Genomic DNA, 18,434 nt, shown 5'->3' with positions numbered 1-18,434 from the left:
AAGATGGTTGCATTGCATACTTATTAGTGTGCATGATGTTTAAGGCTTGTACTAGATCTTACCTGCTTTCTTGATGTGTTCCTTGGCTATCCCTTAACACTGCTCTGATTTGCATGAATCCAACATTGGATGATACAAATAGCACATTATCTATAAACAGTGAAGTCTCAGTCATTATAGGAATCACTTTGCTCACTCTTACAATTTTACCTTTTACGCCATGAAATACTTTGAATCTGCACTTTGGTATTAGGGTATCTCAGACTTTCAATATTGCGTTTCAGTACTATTCATGTTTGTACATATGTAACTGTCAAAAATTCTCTGTCAATGTATCCAGTTAGTAAAATTGAAAGGATCTTGCCTTGAATTTGTGGTCATGCACATCTTATTCCAAAACAATGTATGTTTGATTTGTGTATGTCAAGGGGCTTGTCACTTCAGACATGTAACTCTTGCTATGAACACGTTTACATGTATATGTACAGTGTATTACACGACAGATACACACGACATACATTTGTACAATGTACAGGACATGCACATTACATGAATAAGCTGTTTCCCAGTTTGAACTGTGCATACATGTGTTGTTGTTTTTTCTGTGCTGAAGCCCCGGTCCTCAGCTTAGCTGCTGGGCTGTCAGTTATTGCATGATGTCGTACAGCGCGGAGGGGGGTGTTATAGGGTGGGCTGACCATGTGAGTCTACATGGCACCGATCCTCCATCTAAACACTAGATAACACCATTCAAATGTAGAACCACAAGAAGAGTACACTGAGAGCTTCTGATTGACTTACATGTACTAAACAACAAATAACTAGCACCTTAACATTGATTAACATAATACATGTATAAACTTTGTCAATGATTACCATTGATTGATACAATCATTATTTTAGGAAATTCAATAATGGATAGTTTATATCGTTAATTGTGTTGGTTTCAAAATTTCATCAAGCTTGTGAAGTTTCAATTGATTTTTAACCAATTGTAGTCTCAGTACATTCAATGCCTTCTGTAAATCTGAGAAATTATGATGGAAAGAAAAAAGATACCAATCACTTTTAAATGTGCAGTACATGTATTGTTAAGTTGTATCGACTTTTAAATCATACTCCATTCCAGCCCATAACAGTATTCTATAGCCCATAAAAATTTTCTTGTCCTCTGATACAAATAAACCATTCATTTATTCATGGGTTCATACACAGTTCAAACTGTGAAACCAGCTTATTCCACTTAACACCACTGAAAATGTACATTTCACGCATACAAATTCACACTTTTCCACAATAGAACCATCATCAATACACATCCACCACTGTCTAGCACACTGTCCACTCTCTACCACACTGTCACCTTGTTTTTACTCTCATCCTGATGAGTTATTGTTTATTTGTTTGCTTGTTTGTTTTGCAGAGGAAGCTAACACTCAGATCAAACAGCTGACTGAAGAGTTGGTGAGAAAGAATGAAGATAATGCCAGGTTTCAGGAGGAGTCCACCAGCTACCTGGCACAGACCATCGACCTTAACAAGAAGCTCAAGAAGGTTTGTTTGTTTGTTTGTTTTTGTTTGTTTGTTTGTTTATTAGTCTTGTTGCCTATCCATTGATACTTAATTACACAGTCCCTCGTTGGCAATTATGAATGGATTTGTATCAGAAAATGGAAAATGTTGTAGAGAACTTTTTTTGTATATTTCTTGTTTAAAAAATTGAATTGTGTAGTTTCCAAAATACACAACAGCTCTTGTAGGTGACATGATCAGGCATTTATGATAATGTGTGTTTGTCTCCTTCTAGTCTGCTCTGGAGAATGAAGAACTCCAACAACACCTGCGGGTTGCCAAGGAAACACAGCAGGAACTTACAGAGGAGGTTAGGAGCACCATGTTCTTTTGAATTGAAGACTCAACATTTTGCAAAGTAGAGAGATTTTTAGATCAGTTTGTCCTCACTTTCAGTGAGTCAAACTTGTATTTCTGTCACTCTATTGAATAAAAGAAAAACATGAACAAGGTATGTAATATTATTACCTATTCTTAGTACTGGACATATACATGTACTTGGTTTTGTATATTTTAATGTCAATCAACCTGGTTGCCATGGTTTCCTCTCCACAGCTCCGTGACCTTGAGGAGAAGTACCAGGAGGTCATGGGGATGTTGCATGAAGCACAGGCGGAAGCGAAGACAATGCGGAAAAAGACCCAGCCCAGCTCCTCCACCAAGAGGCCGTACGGCAGCACTCTCCCCGGCATGTTCCCTCTGGTAAGAAGAAAATAATTGTTCTGAAAGGAAACCTTGCAATTATTTATTGGTAGTTGTAGTGTTATTGCATACATTACACAAGTAACAACTGAAAGACATTGTAAAACACTTGTTACAATATCCTTTTGCATGATACTTGTCTATGTGTACTTTGAAGTCTAACGGTTTTTACTCTCTGTCACAGGACTCCTTGGCGTCAGAGATAGAACACACCATGAGACAACAGATAGGGGACGGATTTGATGGTCCCTCACCAAAAGACCAAAGGTAAGACCATTAAATATCAGCCTTATATATTATCCCAATCAGAGTTTCTGTTGACTGAGACTCTAATCAGGATCTCTACTGATAGAATCGTCAATTCTAAAAGAGTCTCTACTATGTACTTTAAAATTTGGAATCAAGAAACTTGACCTTTTGATGTTCAACATGCAATGACCAAAATCTGTCCAACAAATTGACCATTCCTTTATCTATTCCCCTCCCACCTCTAGAACTAACACCAAGCGAGTGATGGACACAGTTCGCTACATCAGGAGAAAGCCTCTGCCCGGCAAACCTATCCCAGGATCCAACACCACCACCACCATGACCAGCATGAGCAGTGGTCCGCTCTGCACCAACACCATCGGCTCCGGCAGCTCTCACGCCTCCAGCCCGCCCAGCGAGAACTACGGCGCTGACGACGACGAAAACAGTAACGTCACTGGAACGTAAGTACATTTGTGTCATGCCTAGGCCCTGATAACGTTCGATACGGGTGTTCCGGCCCGTGTGATAACTAGCTTTATCACACAGGGTACTAAAGGTTATCACATGGGTTTCCAAAACTTCCATAGAATAATTCAAACATGTTTCATGTGCGCAGTTTTCACCTTTTTTGAAAATTGAAATACCAAATTCAGAAGCTGGAATTGATGTTGTTACTATTTTGTGTCTGGGGGCTTCCTCGTTGTTTTCTAGATGTAGACATGCATGTACAAATGAATTATAATCATACAAACATCAAAATGTTGGCTTGATCATGACAACAAAGTTTTGTTACTTGGCAAATCTGCTGTAATGATAACATTTACAGAAAGTTTGCAAATTTTGTAACAATCATGAATCAACTGTTCCCAATCTAGGGACACTGGTAGTTCCAGTAAATCAAGTAACCTGGGAAGACCCGGTATCCCGGGATCCAACGACCTTGAGACGGCCTTGAGGAGGCTCAGTCTGCGGCGAGAAGCCGAGAACATCTTCCGTGACCGGCAGCGGGAGAGGCGGATATCGGAGTGCCGAGAGTCGGACTTCTCCGAGACGTCCACGCCAGACGAGAGCGACAGTATCATGTCCACGGGCAGCCATTTGTCGTTCCTGTCGCGTGGGTCGTCCTTCTCCCGCCCGTACATTCCAGAGAAACTGCAGATCGTGAAGCCCATGGAAGGTAAGGATCTGTTCCTTGTAGGGCCGTGCCATCTAGGGTTTAAAAATGGTGTGGTTAGGGTGTTGCCTGGAAACCAAGAACCTGCCAATCAGTTTAGTCAGTTCCAAAAGTTGCTGCAAACAATCATTCTATCTTGTGATCATTACTAGCATGATCCTACCATCTCCATATGATTTACCCCAGAAACTGCCAACTAGGATCTTCAAACTTTGTATTTCTGTACAGTAAATCCCCAAAATTAATTCACCTTGAAAGACAAAGACTGACTTTCAAGTCTAGATTCTTTTCTCATGTATTGCTTTTATCTGCACATGAGACATACATGTACATGTACTCTATAAGTACTCTTTTAACTTGTTTTTACTGTAAATACTGGCACAATTCAGACTGGAAAAATCTGCAAAATGGTATGAGAATAAAAGTTTTAGAAGTATCTAACACCTTGCCTTGCTGCTGTAGGCTCGATGACGCTGCACCAGTGGCAGAGACTGGCGACCCCTAACCTGGCGGGTGTGCTGGAGTCACAGGACGGAGTCCACATCAAGGGTTACCGCCACATCGAGCAGGACTTCACCGAGGAGTACCACCTCAGCGACGTGGAGGAGGATGATGGATGTAAGTCAAGTTGACAATTATGGATGCAGCTTGCAAAAAGCAACATGTTGGCATTTGTTGTCCATAGGCTGCAGTATGTTTGTGTTACATGTAAGACCCCATTTCCACTACCGGTATTAATAGTGATGATGAGTGATGAAAAATTTAGCAGAATAGATTTCAATACATAAGTCAGAACAAATTTTTTCACATTTTGTGCAATTTGTTGTCTTCTGAATCATACTTAAATGTATCATATTACAATCCTAAAACCAAGGGTCAAACAGTTTTTGTTGCTCAAAGGTTGCTCAGTGATTGAATTCTAGTGGAAAAGGGGCCTTCCTTACATGTAATTCATTGTTGTGTGTGTATCTACTATATACTAGCAGTTCAACTTTATTACAATCTCTCTCTAATACATGTAGGTGCTATGAACGTACTATGAAAAAAATAGACATGCACATATATACAGTCATATTATAGAAGCCATATTTGAGTATGAGGTATACATCATTGAAGTGTTAATATTTTTCTTTGTTCCTTTTCTGCCTTTTATTATTTCCGAGCAGGCCTAGGTGCATGTCTGGACCTCGACACTAGTCCAAATTTGCCCAAAAGTGACGCAGCAGCCATGTTAGAAAATAAGAATCGTGAATACAATGACAGCGTGGATGTCCTTGGTTTGACACGATCTCTCAGTTTTACGTCGTTCCTTGCCGAGAATTTGTGTGGTGAGTCCCTGCAAAAGTTGGCTGCTGCAACCAAACCCAGAAATTCTACTGTCACTAAATTGTCCGCTTGAACTCACTCTAGATCTGCTATACTGAACTGCTAGTATGTAACAGATACACTTTTGCCATAGAGAAAAAAAATGATTCTGTCAAATCATAAAGCTTTGCTTCGGAGTGTCTTTTTGGCAAATGACGACAAATGACAGCCAAAAAATTATATTCCTGCAATTCGGATATCTCCTAGGGTGGTCATTTGTGGTCATTTCCAAAAAAGCGGTCCCAGCTTTGCCTAATCACTCAAAAATTACTCACTTCATTTCTTCCCAGGACAGTAGGGTAGCAATACTGCAGATACATTGTACTGTAAATTCATTTACTTCTGTAACCACTGTAACCTGGGTTTGATTCCCATTGTAGGTACAGTTAACATTTCTGAGTTATATGAGAATCCTGTCGTCCAATGTGACCAACATTACAGGTTGCCTCTTGTTCTAATAATGCTGGACCAATAAGGGCTACTCTTTTTTGTAACATTAGACATTTGAGTTAGTGTTTTAGTTCCCATGCTGTCATTGGCTGAACTGCTAATTGTGATTGACAGTGAGGATGGGTGTACCATGTCCATGTACCACTTGTGTTGGTTATGACTATGTGATATTTAACCTTCAGCCTGCTGAGGTAGCTGTTTGGCACCAAATTTATATTGGTGACTGCATTAGGCAGAGGGGAGAAGGTTTTATAAATGCTATAACTGTTACCATCTATTGCTGTCATTGGTATCTTTGTAATGTGATAGATTTTGTGTCTCAGATATGCCACTAAAAGTATGATGACTTGTAATACCAAGGAAAATACATGTGTTAGACATGGATAGTTATGGATAATTATTTTCAGATGTTTAACATACATTTCCCTCTTCACAGTTGTGATCCAGCCGACGTCAGGCTCCCTGTCGACGAACACGACGTACACGTACACCCAGTGTGGCATCCTGCACCCCTCAGACGACAACACAAGCGTCAGCTCAAGGTCAGAACCTCTTCTTACACATTAGGACTGGCATTGTTCTTCCTGTGCCTGCTTGCTTTGAACTGCTCCACCCCTGTGGTGTTGCCAAAAAAGTCAGAAAGTTCAGACATCAATTTTTGGGAATTTCAGTATTACTGTTCACCTGAAAACTGTGGATGAAAAAATAGCTTAGTGCCTAAGAAAGTGCTACACATTGTAGGTACAATGTAGTTTATGTAAGGACAGTGTTCTACATGGTACATTGTACATGTATTTGTATGCTGCTGTATTAATTTTGCCCAGTCATCTCTTGTTTCTCATTGGTCCATTTGAATGTTAACCTTTCCTACTTTCTAACTATTGTATCGATTTGTCTGTCATACACTCACTACAAAGTACCTTTGAGAGGGTCTAAGACTCAATTTGCTAGTACATGTAGTAGCTGTAGCAAGCTGACAGTGTTTGTCACTTTTGTTTTATCCATTTATCCATATTAATTTTCTACCAGTTTGGGTGTAACAGTCAATGTGTCACCCCCTCCCTTTCTGCCCCCTTTATTTCTGTGTTCCTGTTTAGGAGGTGTAGAAGGTGTACTTGTTGTGAGAGACGGTGGGTCTCTAGACTTTGTTTCTCATAATTTTCACGTTTCTCTGTCATCTTTCCATCATAAATGTATTTTCATTTGTTCATTGTACTGTGTCTGACATTTTTACCTGACCTGTCACAGTTGCAATATTCCTTATCAAATTATTATTATTACATGTAGATTATCCAAAGTAACCTTCTCCCTGCTGCCTAATTCTGAAAACAGCTGCATGATTTTTGGTGCTATAAAAGGGTATACGGAATCAGCTGTCCGGTCTGGCATGAAACACCTGTCCAGTTCCAGATAGCTTATTCCGCTTATACCCACTATAAAAGGCTATCTCAGTAGAGAGAAAGTTAAACCAAAGAAATGTAACTGTGACAATACATGTCTTAATCTTTCATGTGTTATTTCATTTTGTATGTGTCCTTTTGTCAATTTTCTTTTCAGTTAACGTCTCTTTTCATTGTTCTTTTGCTTTCTGTCTGTCAGGGTTAGAGCTACGTGTGTACCAGGGTGGGTGATTCTCGTTTGGTTCTTTAAAACAAAGCATGTTGTTTTTCTGGTGTTGTTCTTTCATTCTTTCTATCTTGCTTCGTTCTACCCAGTCATGGAGACCTCAGTTTCTGCTTCCTACTTATTTGCTTGGTACATCTTGCCCAGATTTGGGACCTCTAAGTAAGCAAAACTTTACATTCTCTGTCAGGTTTCTTTGATTTGCAGTAGACATGTGAGTGTGCACTGCATGTCACACATTGTAGGCAGTGTTGAAACAAATCTAGGATAGAAAAACAGTATAGAGTTCTGTCCTTTTAGTTTATTTTAGCAGGAGTTTTATCAAGTTTGTCCACATACATGTAGCTCTCCTTTCCCATTTTCTTCCCCACTGTCATCCTGTGCTTTGCTTGCCCCCCTCCCGCTCCTGCCCCCATGATGTATTTCTGCTTGTATCCAGAATATATGCAAAAACTTTCTTACAATAACAATAGTGTCCATGTATAAGCACATGTGACATGACTTTGAACACAAATTAGGGACATCTTGCTTTGCTGCAATGACCACCTGTTGGATGAAAGAGTTCTGAGGAACTTTGTTTCTGTCCTTGACTGTCCATATTTTGTGGAAAACATTTCAGCTGATAGCAAACTCTAAATGCATGTAGAATTCTACATTGCTGGCGCCAGTTCATGTGTTTCTGGTCTTTGCCATTTTTTATTTTCTAGTCTCACTCACACAGTTTTTTTTTGTGCAAAATTCTATTTTTTATGTTCATTTCCTGTCAACAATCTTGAGTCCCTTCAACAATCTTTGAGTTTGAACTTGAGATAACTTGAGATGATATATACTGCTCCTTTGAAAAAACGTCTCTCCTTTGCTATATCTATGCCCTAGCTGAGAAAGCTTCCTAGACGCCCCCCCCCCCCATCCAAAGCATTCTGCATCATTCCAACATATTTTATGTTACTCGATCTCCCTTGTCTCTTCAAATAATGTGAACACCAAGCTTTTGTGCCCCCCTCCCCCTTTCCCAACCCACTTTTTTTTATTTCAAATGTAACATCATTTTATGTTCCTAGGTATTTAAAGACCTCAGGTTGGGACCTGTTAGTACTTGGTCTCTGCCAAGCCTGTGCCATAAGGTACTTTGCCGCTTCAGTCAGATAGCACAGGCAGGCTGCATGCCCTGGCCACACCCCGGCAGTATGTATATCCATTATAGGTCCGAAAGATGCACTGGTCTATGTAAATCCACAGGGTGATATGCAGGTACAGATGGGGGTTGGTTATCATATTACAACTTCAGTGCTTCTAAGTCAAGTTTCTATGGCAACTGCTTTAAATATGCACTGTATTCCTTAGATTGCAAAACTTTTGATTGAAAAACAAAAATTTGTACTCTTTCCAAATTTTAGGGTGACATCCTATGAAACAGAGGTTCCATGGCTGTAATTCAAATGCTTATTAACTACAACATACTTGTACATGTAGTAACTTGATTTAACAAGACTATCATGGACTTACTTTTTTTTAATGAGCAGATTGGCTTGCTCATGTATAAATTTAGATGCTTTTAATCACCTTTACAGTACCTTTAGTGAGCTCAGCAACTCATACATGTAGATGCCATTTGTAGAACAAAAAGGTTTTTGCATGCTGTTTGATACACTGCATGTGTTTACACAATCAAGTCAACAACCACTTCAAACCCCCACTCTACACAGCAAATATCACCCTTGGGTCTACAGTGAACGGTGCACAACACTACATGTAGTTTGTAGGCGGATCCCTACTCTACTGCAGCTTATCTTATGCTGGCTTGCTTGCAGCTAGCTTCACTGGTGTGTGACTATTTGACTGACTTCTTTACTTCTGATTACTCTTTCAACTACTTCCCTTTTTGCTAGAGAAGATGGTTGTCAAAGCCATCTTTGTTGTAGGTACCACTGGTTTAAAACAGTATTCTCTTCAACTAACTGGTCAGGTGTGAAGGTATACAGATACAAGGAAAACAGAGATTTGACTTTCTTTCACACCCCTCACTTCTTACTAACGGTGGTGGGTTTTGCAGTGTGTTGAAGAGGAGTGCAGTGTCGTAACAGGCACCGTTTTCCTACTGGTCAAACTTTACCATACTGAAGTTGAAGGTCAATGTCAAAGTCAACTGGAGTGTCTCAAATTTGAGCTCAAACATGCCATTTTCTCAGCTCAAGGTCAAACTAAGATATCAAAACAGATGTTAAAGATGCAAAAAAAATTGTTAAGTTCAGAAAGACAGGCTTGGCAACTATGATATTGGAATCGTAGGACATTGAAGGTCAATGTCAAGTATGCTGTTGCAGCTCAAGGTCAAAGTAAGATCACAAGATTCACACAGACTGGTTGGACAACACTTACTATGATATTGGAATCGTAGGACGATTTATCAAAACAGGAATCAATGTTTTAAATTACACATAGATTTTAACAATTTTGGTGTTCTTTTTTTTCTGCACAGCTCCAGCTCAGGAAGACCCGTGCCATCAGTCAGCATGTTGCGTAGTCAGCCCCCCGCGGTCGGCACCCTCCGTCGTACCTCCATCTCCAACTCCTGCTCCAACCTCCGCGAGGCCACCAGCACCTTCAGCACCACGACCGGACTCGCCAAACTTCTCAAGGAGCGCGGAATCCAAGCCATGAAACCCGTCACACGAAAACCGGAGAGACTAAACGTAGACTTGAAAGTCTCGACGCAGACCACACCCTCATCATCTGCGTCGCTGCCAAGGCAGAAGCTACGCATCGACTTAGATCTAAACTTGCCCTCTAATGCTAGTATCAACCTCAAGGTCGGAGCGCCCAAACCGCCCCCCACTCCACCCAACTCACCTACAAAATCTGCTCCGATCCTCACACACGGAGGTATGAACTCCACGACGTTCGCGAGCAAGCTGGCGCGTGCCATGATGATGACATCACCCAACGGAAACAGCAGCACGGACAACTCCAAATACGACATTGTCAACAAGGTGAAAGAAATGGACATTGGGAGTATGATATCGACGTGTGCTGTTACAACAACAACTACCACAACGTCGTCACTACCGAGCGGGCCGTTACCGAGTACCGTGATGTTAGGGACGGGGTACAGAGTGAGTTCTGTCGCGTCTCCCGGCCCAATGTCCGCGCTAAGCGGGAATTTTAAGATCCCGCCCTCCCCAAAAGCACAACACGGATCAGTTAGGAAGAATGCCTCGTTCTAAGAAACGTAGCAATTTTAGCAGTCAAATCGGATGTTATTATTAGTATACAAAGATCAATGATTAATGATGGTAGTATGGCAACTTGGAATTAGACTACTGGCATGTTGTAATTATTGTAAAATAACCTGTCATTAGTTTGTTAATTGTTAATCAGATAGTCCATTTTAACGTGCCATTTCTTATGTATTCAGGTAACGAAATGCTTTTTGTGACCTTGTGAAAAAAAGGCCATAATAGCATGAGTGTTCTATACTTCAACTTGTTTGGAAGAAAATTTTGTGTAAGCCCAAATTTGGAACTGATGGTTGAAAGGAAATGCTACTACTAGAGTTTGTCATTTTCATTGATTTTGGAAGCCATATACCATGAAAAGTTGGTAGTCATATGTTTGAAATATCAAAACATTTTTGGCATAAAATTGAGTCAGGTTTGTATATTCAGTGTAGTTGAACAAATCATTGTGGAACACACAAATTATGGTGTATCTCACATAATTTTCAATATTTCAAGGCCTTAATTTCTTGGTAGATGGTAAAAAACATATACTAAACTATCTTGAATGCTTAGCATGCTAATTGTACCTTCATACAAATGTATGCTTGTATATAGATGTCAACAATAATATAGGATATATCAAAACGTCCATACCCATATTCATGCTGTCCCCATGACATAATCTATTGTAAAGCAACTAAATTTTCATTTGTTGTGCTCTCAGTTCTTGTCTGTTTTGTGAAACGTCCAAGAATAATTTTTGAATGTTGCAACATGTGTGTTTATGTGGAAACATTGTATATAACCCATCTGCGAAAAATTTACTTCTGAAGTTGTCATTTTTTGGAGAGAAATACAAAAATATATGTGATGGAGCACTACCTATAAGGACAGTGCAATCTTAATAACTTATTAGGTCTTTGTGTCAAAGATAAAACGACATGAACATTGTATAAACTAACATTATTAGAAGCATCTATTATCTTGTACAGTGCTGCTTTTAGTATATTTCAAGCGAATTCAATGTACAAATGTATTAATATGTGTTTCTCAATGTTGAGATTTCTATTATACTTTTCATTTGAGTTTTGAATGTTTATTTCAATTACTTTATTTCTAAAATTATTTGGTTGCCTTAAAATTTTAAGTTTTGAAAGTTTAACATTGTATTTATGATAAAAAAAGGTGCTCTTCTAGCTAAGTTTGCTGCATCAGCAACTATCTGGCTTTGATAGTATGGAATTGATTGATTTCTTTACATACATGTAAAATGTTAATTTTCGACTATTTTATCATTGAAATTAATGTGAAACAAAACATGTTTTGCAGTGTAAAAGATTGTACATTTGGAGATTAGCTGTTAACGTTTTTTTATTGGATGAAGGTTTGTCTGATCTTGGTTGGATTCATTACCTAGGTTGTGATGTTTTCTGAGAAACAGATGAATTGGAAAAAAATAAATATGAAAACTGTATCTGTCTTTGTGGTTCTTCTTTTGAATGGCTGGCCCCTGATTTAGACAGGAAAATTTTGATGGGTTTATGTGGCATCAAGTAGACAGAAGATCATGATCAAGAGGTTATGGGTTTGATTCCTTGCATTCCTGGCTCAACCTAGCATCCTTGGGAAAGGCACTTTACACAACTTTCCTCACTCCACCTCGGTGTCAAATGGGTACCTGACTTTGGTTGGGGAGGTAAAAGCCGGTGGAAGGAGACTGGGATGGGCTCTGCTTTCCAATACAGTGCCCTACACACAGTGGATCAACAACCCATCGTACATGTACTGTCATGTACATGTATGCTAATTGTGGATCCTACAAAACTACAGTAGAAATTGACCATAGAGGGAAAATAATTTGCCAGAGTTAGCCGGCTATATATAGAGCTACCTAATAGGTTATATTACCTGTAGGAATTGAACCATTATGCATGTACAAAACTTCAATGTGAGGTTCAAAAAGGTATTTGTTGGACATGGACCTTTGGTTGGTTGAAGAGAAAAATAGCAACATTAAAATTTTAACTGGTTTTGTAAAAAAAAGGATTTCTGAATACAGTAATGAGTCAGTATATGATACCGGACTTGCACTTATCTTGATTATAAAATATGGAAAAAGGGTTGTAGTAAGAATATCTTCTTGCATAGTCGTTTGAATATTCAACTGATTGGCAAAGATATGATACTAGTAGTTGCAATTGCATTGATTCTTTCAAGATACTCTAAAGTACGTATCTGTTGTACTGTATCAAACCGCCAGGCGGCACTCTTGAGAGGTATTCTGTTGTACAATCAATGGCCCATCCTGTGCCCTTTCACCTGTCTCCAGTGATGATGCACATCCTCTCGCTCGGAAAAAAAAACAATCGCTGTTGAAAGCAAGAACCAATACGTGGAAGAAAACCTGTTCAAAATTGAACATATTTTCTCTCAGAATATGCAGAGTAAAGCGGGATATCGGGCGGTTGCTGTGTGTGTTTATTTTGTCGTCTGATTTACCTCAGGTGAGAGACGGTCCCGCGGGAGTCGGTGAACCGGTAAGACTGGCCCGACGGGAGTCACACCACCGTGACGCACTCAACAACATGGCGGACGGCAGGCGGAGGGAAACATAGCAAGGATGATCCTGCTCAAATTCTAACATCAAACGTGATCTTTGGACGATTTTTACCGGGATAATATTGCTGTGAAAGCATCTACACAGTACTGAACTCTCATAAGCCTAGAGGGGGTCCCTAAAAATACATTTTAGCATCAAGAAGAGACACTACCATACAGGTAAGACTACGTGTACCTTTGAATGTCTCTCCTTTCCAATTCAATCTTTTGTAGTGGATTGTTTTTGTTATGATACCGTAATATTTGTCATTACTGGAAGATTGTGGATCATTGTGAAATACTGAAGATTTGACTAAATCGAAATGCTGGATTTTTTGCCTTTTGGTTGTGTAGGAATAAGACCATCCGACGTCTTTTGTGACGAAATATGCCTTCAAGCAATAAATTACTCAACAGAACAGTCAGGAGAAAAACCTTTGTAGTGGCGTAGACAAGTGCTGTCCCTGTATACATTTACCTGGTATATTTATAGTATATACATATTACCTTTTAGAGGGAATTTGTTATGATAGCTGAATTTGACCAGTTTTTTTTATGAAATAGGATAACTGATACACTCAAATTTAACTGGTTTATTCTTTATGAAGTAGGTCACCCTTAAGAAAAAGCGATCGAAATCTAAAAATAGTCGGGCTTCATTTTTTTTTCAAACATCATGATTACAGATAATTAAGGTTAAAGCTACGTTTCCTCTTCTATTTTAGAATTATCCACCCGGATGAAAAACATTCTATTTCCCACGCTGTCAACCCAAAATCCGCGCTTGGTTTCAATGATATGATTGTATAAGGCCGTCTTCCTACTAGGTGATTTGTGTGGCCCTTGATGTTATAATTGGTGTATGATGCACGATGTTTTAGTACATGTATGATTTGAAAGAAACACATAACAAGCTTTAAGCACATCCTAAATAAAGGGTACACGATAAAATCTTTAAGTAAAAAAAATCTTGCATGTAAACATACATAAAAGAGGAGAAACGGAACCATTACGCATTGTTAAGGTGTTCTTCAAGAATGGATTTTGTGTAGTGTATGAAATTCATTGAGCGATCTGTCGAATGGTTGCAGGCATGTAGGGGCAAGGGGCGGTGTAAGCTTAAAAATTTTGGTCACATCTGAAACGCACGAAGCAGTTTAATAATAGACTACTCCGAAGTCACCGGTTGCTCAGAGCCCGAGGCACATTCTTCTACATTATTGCCGTCTGACTAACCGGGTTCTAACAACGGCGTACTTTAAACGAAGCAGCAATAAACACTATAGTAGTGTTAACTCTCCAAGCAGTGGTTTGGCCTTGGGCTTTTTTTTTTTAGGTGTTAAAAGGCATTTTATCGGACTTTCTTGTTTCTTTTTTCATCTTTTTCTAGGGTTCCAACTTGATATTACTGTCAACCAACCACCAAAATATCTTCTTGGAGATTAACTAGTGTTTCGCTTAGCGCTATGATTCAATTATATTGACCTCTTTTTGCATGTTATGTAATTGGGAAAAACGATAAATTGGGAATCAAGATAGATTTATATTGATTTTGAATTTGCCATTACTGTAAAATATTCAGAGGTTTACAAAGATATGAAATAATTTATAGGATTAGCCAATATCACAATATTCATGTTGTCATATGTCAGCTGATACTGTGTCGCCTTTTTCTGTACATTTAGGTTTGAATTATTTAGTATATGATACATTAGAACATAAACCAGGATTGTGTCAGGAAATCGTGACGTAATCTGTGCGATATAAATTGTTTGACCTTCCAAGGTGATTCACTACAAATCACCCAGATGGAGGCCTGGCGATAGCCTCTACCAAGCTTTAGAAGCGGCTGGAAAGACTAGAAATTGGCCAAAATATTAATAGACAGAAAACATGGCAGGCGAGTAGAAATTGGTCCTATATTTTGTTAAGTCAGCGACCTTAGTAGTGGCGATCTGAAAATTCGACCCACGGGCTGTCGACAGTATGACGTCAGGTTTACGACACAATCAATGACAAATGATCAACCGAAATTGTCAAGAGGAGTCTGTAAATAGACGATATAAATTTAGTATGCTATTTCTTTGGATAGACAATAGACTTTAAAAAAGCTGTGGTTCATGTTGAAGTGCCTAGAGAACGCAATGGAACAAGGCAATATAATTAGATTAAATGGCCTCCGGCCACAAAACGTACCCCACATACAAACCATATCCAACTAAAAGCCCGCACACATACATGTATCACGGCTACAAATCATATTCCACTGTAGCCATATCGATTTTTTGCCACAGGGGGCACAGCAAATACTTTTTATGGTTGTCATATTCAACAGATTCCAAGTCTATAAATGTGAGAGCGCAAAAAAAAAACCAAGATCGTTAAAAAGATGCATGGATTTTCGAAATAGAGACTGTGAACATTGTAACAAGAATTTAGTCAACAAAACAAGTATTACAGCCAAAAAGCTAGCCTTTTTTATTCCTGTATTCAAGAATTGCATTAAGAGATGTATTGTGGTAGCCTAGAATGACGTCTACAACTACACTCAAGGCTATACACTACACTTGTGTCACTTCTACAACTACATTCAAGGCTACACTACACCGAGAAGGCCTCCTTGACTACACTAGTGTCACTTCTAGACTACACTCATCGCAAAATGTACATGTGCCTTACTTGTGTATGGCTACCGATACCTCACTAAAAAATCGTTATTTTCCAATTGATCAGAGGAAAGTCACTTCACGCCTGCCTGCCATTCATACAATTCCCTTGCTGCGGCCTTGGCACTAAATCCGTACAAATTAGGTTCCGGTCCTCCACTTGGGCGCGAGGAGCCAGCAATCCTGTGCGTAACGTCGCAGTTGATCCAATAAGCTGTAGAAATATGTCTCAAAGCCCGTAGGTTTATCGATACCGTTGTCAAGTTAGAGGGTAGAGCCACCGTATATAATGCACTAAAGTGTACCTCTAGCGGTGTCTTTAAGTGAGCGATAGCTTTAAAGATTACATTCCTTAGAAGACGTATGTGTTGCCTGGGAATTAAGTGACCGCGTCCCTCATATCTTCTTGTGCCCAAGGACCGCTATAAACATGGGATAATTTTTAAGTACCTCAGGGGACGGAGGTATTGCTTTGGGTGTGTTTGTCTGTGTGTGTGTGTGTGTGTGTGTGTGTGCGTGCGTTTGCTAATCTCCTTCCCCGTCCAACTCAGCAGCGCCATGGAGCGGGTGATACTGGACGTGCAGGGCAGGTGTCCCGACCACTACCACAGCGATAGGCTCATGCAGGGGTGGCAGTGCCCCCAGCCCAACCAGCCCAGCAACTTCACCCGCTGCTGCCTGAAGGTTCCGGACACACTCAGGTGTTGCGAAAACCCCATAGGAGGCCCCGGAGCCAAGGGACTACGAGAGGAGGAATATCCAATGTATACATCTTAGTATTTGTATTTCTTTATGGTCTTACCTCTACTACACTATGTTAAAAGTTTTTTTTTTAATCCGCTATACTGTTTTCTTTGGTTAATAGTTAATGGTACAGATTCAGTATGTATGTACGTAAGGTTTGTGACCTCTATGTTTTTGGTGACGCCTCCAAGACGGAGCCGATTGCTATGGTTAAAAATTCACTTCCCAGTCCAATGTACAAACGCGAAGTTTAGTACACATGAACAGCAAAGAAGAAGCTATGTGTTTGTTTTTCAGGGTTATGTTGAGCACCATCGTCGCTATTTTCATGGGCATCGGTATCTTCATCGTCATCATGAAGAAATTCTACCGCGACCGTCTCAAGTTCACAAGGAGGCTGTCAGCACCAAGAGGTGAGTTCATCATTACCTCTGTGGACGGAGGTTTTGTTTTCGGTCTGCTGTTTGTCTGTCCGTGGTTATTTATAATCACTAGAGCCACAGGAAGTGAATGGGGTAATGGTGTAACCGCAGACTGACAGGAGGTCAAAATGGTCTCACCAGAATCTGGAAGGAAGTGAATAGAGCACGAGGATTGCAGATTGAAGTTTCTTATGCATACTCTGCATTTTCAGTGCCAAGAAGATACGATGATGACTCCGATACGGATATATCCCCGCCCGGAAGTGACGTAGAGACCGGATACGGAAATGCCTATGCTTCCCATCATGCCCGACCGCCACCGCCCTATGCGGTTTCAACCGGAAACGACAGAAGAGGTGAGAGAAAGAGATAACTCCTCAACGGCTAAATTAGAATTACATCTCTTACGTTTACATTTTCATTCGTGTATGATTTATCATAAAAGACCCCATAAGATAACGAATGTTCTTTTCTCTAGCGGCCGCCGACGACGATAGCATCACTGAACGGTCCTCTCTGTGCGACCCGTACGCAGACAGTGATGAACCTCCCCCTCCGTACGAGGAGGCTCTTCAAGCGCCCAACCCGGACAACAGACCAACAACCGCTGGTTAGAGACAACAAGAAAGGCGTCAAAAAATACATCGGCGACGTCTGGTTGTTGTTGTTGCTTATCTTTTGCAACTATATCCAGGCAAAATGGAAGGGAGCCGAAAAAAAATATCAGACGGGCATTGTATACTTTCAGTTTATTCTTTATATAACATAAAACTCAATTCGTAAAGGCTTTACTGATGTTTTAAGGCAACCTAAAACACTATTAACAATATGGATTTCATTCGTGAATTGAACTGTCTGAATTGAAATGTCTAAATGCATATAATCATAAAAAGGAAGACTACATAACCAGACGTTTAAACCTCCCTTCCTGCCCTTTTCTGTTCTATCTAAAGAGAGGATACGGTGTTACGGACAAAAATATGTTATGTAAAGACAAAGTAACTTGAGTGAAGAAGGCGAAGAAAATCTGGGTCTGGTGACGCCCCCTTACTTTGAATGGGATAACCCAAGTGAACGCTGTTCTTGGTGACATTTTTATCGATGTAAATATCTACTCATATGTACAGAAGAGTTTCGGGTAACATGTCCTCTTTTGATTAATTTTAACAAAGGTCTGTTTATACAAAACATATGTAGCAACGAGTTAGATGCCGGGAAACTCAGGGCGTCTAAAAACAGTGCCTTGTGTTTTTATTTCTTCTGGATTTTTGGAAAGTTTTATCAGCTACAATCAGCTTTTCGAAACATACAGAGAATTTTCTCGAAATAGCGCTTAGAACAGAGAATTAAGCGGGAAACTGAAGAGGCTTAGTCTGGGTACTCTCCGGTGATACAGGCGTCTATGGGAAAGGGTTTGATGTGCCAGATAGTACCAAGGACAGCATCCGAAAAGGCTTTTACCCAGACTAACGTGTCTGTAACATGTGGTGGCAAGGCTTTCTGTGTAGCAAACATTGACCCAAGATCTTTGTATTTGATTATCACTTATAACGAAAAGCTGTATTTACGAATAGTTAGAAATTGGTGTCATTTAAAGTTTAGCCGGTGCCTTGGTTATTTCTATAGTCTACATAGTTTTGGAAAAAAG

General features: G+C 39.9%; 2 protein-coding genes across 21 annotated transcripts in view; both read left to right on the top strand.

Moving 5' to 3' along the window:
* Window positions 1-11,827, top strand: part of LOC109479049 (trafficking kinesin-binding protein 1-like) — a 49,846-nt gene extending 38,019 nt beyond the window's left edge. For 13 of the 19 annotated variants that reach the window (XM_019780906.1, XM_019780911.1, XM_019780909.1 and 10 more), the window contains 12 exons: window positions 1,424-1,554; window positions 1,808-1,882; window positions 2,128-2,274; window positions 2,459-2,541; window positions 2,769-2,987; window positions 3,402-3,703; window positions 4,163-4,318; window positions 4,867-5,028; window positions 5,952-6,057; window positions 6,613-6,645; window positions 7,115-7,138; window positions 9,618-11,827. In XM_019780906.1, the coding sequence (XP_019636465.1) occupies window positions 1,424-1,554; window positions 1,808-1,882; window positions 2,128-2,274; window positions 2,459-2,541; window positions 2,769-2,987; window positions 3,402-3,703; window positions 4,163-4,318; window positions 4,867-5,028; window positions 5,952-6,057; window positions 6,613-6,645; window positions 7,115-7,138; window positions 9,618-10,362 (2,183 nt within the window). In that variant the 3' untranslated portion in view covers window positions 10,363-11,827. Of the gene's footprint in view, window positions 1-1,423; window positions 1,555-1,807; window positions 1,883-2,127; window positions 2,275-2,458; window positions 2,542-2,768; window positions 2,988-3,401; window positions 3,704-4,162; window positions 4,319-4,866; window positions 5,029-5,951; window positions 6,058-6,612; window positions 6,646-7,114; window positions 7,139-7,230; window positions 7,301-8,199; window positions 8,324-9,617 lie in introns of all 19 variants that reach the window. The other 6 variants (XM_019780922.1, XM_019780913.1, XM_019780923.1 and 3 more) reach the window with 6 other exon arrangements.
* An 883-nt stretch (window positions 11,828-12,710) lies between these two features.
* On the top strand, window positions 12,711-17,536 carry LOC109479064. Of its 2 annotated transcripts, none has more exons than XM_019780940.1 (5): window positions 12,711-13,134; window positions 16,175-16,384; window positions 16,662-16,777; window positions 16,999-17,142; window positions 17,265-17,536. In XM_019780940.1, exons 2-5 carry the CDS (start codon window positions 16,179-16,181, stop codon window positions 17,399-17,401), a joined length of 603 nt encoding a protein of 200 aa, XP_019636499.1. In that variant the 5' UTR covers window positions 12,711-13,134; window positions 16,175-16,178; the 3' UTR covers window positions 17,402-17,536. The 2 variants fall into 2 exon arrangements, with proteins under 2 accessions (XP_019636499.1, XP_019636498.1); XM_019780939.1 differs by having other exon boundaries at window positions 12,712-13,134; window positions 16,172-16,384; window positions 17,265-17,534.
* Window positions 17,537-18,434: the final 898 nt, after the last annotated feature.

The sequence above is a fragment of the Branchiostoma belcheri genome, unplaced genomic scaffold, assembly GCF_001625305.1.
Source record: "Branchiostoma belcheri isolate BF01 breed outbred unplaced genomic scaffold, Haploidv18h27 scaffold46, whole genome shotgun sequence".
Classification (NCBI taxonomy): Eukaryota; Metazoa; Chordata; class Leptocardii; order Amphioxiformes; family Branchiostomatidae; genus Branchiostoma; species Branchiostoma belcheri.
The sequence above is the reverse complement of the archived record's forward strand: the minus strand, read 5'-3'. Positions and strand labels throughout refer to the sequence as shown.

Coding starts and splice junctions, on each gene's coding strand:
- LOC109479064 (XM_019780940.1), top strand. CDS start 16,179: ATGGAGCGGGTGATACTGGACGTGCAGGGCAGGTGTCCCGACCACTAC. Junction 16,778..16,998: donor GAGGCTGTCAGCACCAAGAG/GTGAGTTCATCA, acceptor CTGCATTTTCAG/TGCCAAGAAGATACGATGAT. Junction 17,143..17,264: donor AACCGGAAACGACAGAAGAG/GTGAGAGAAAGA, acceptor TCTTTTCTCTAG/CGGCCGCCGACGACGATAGC.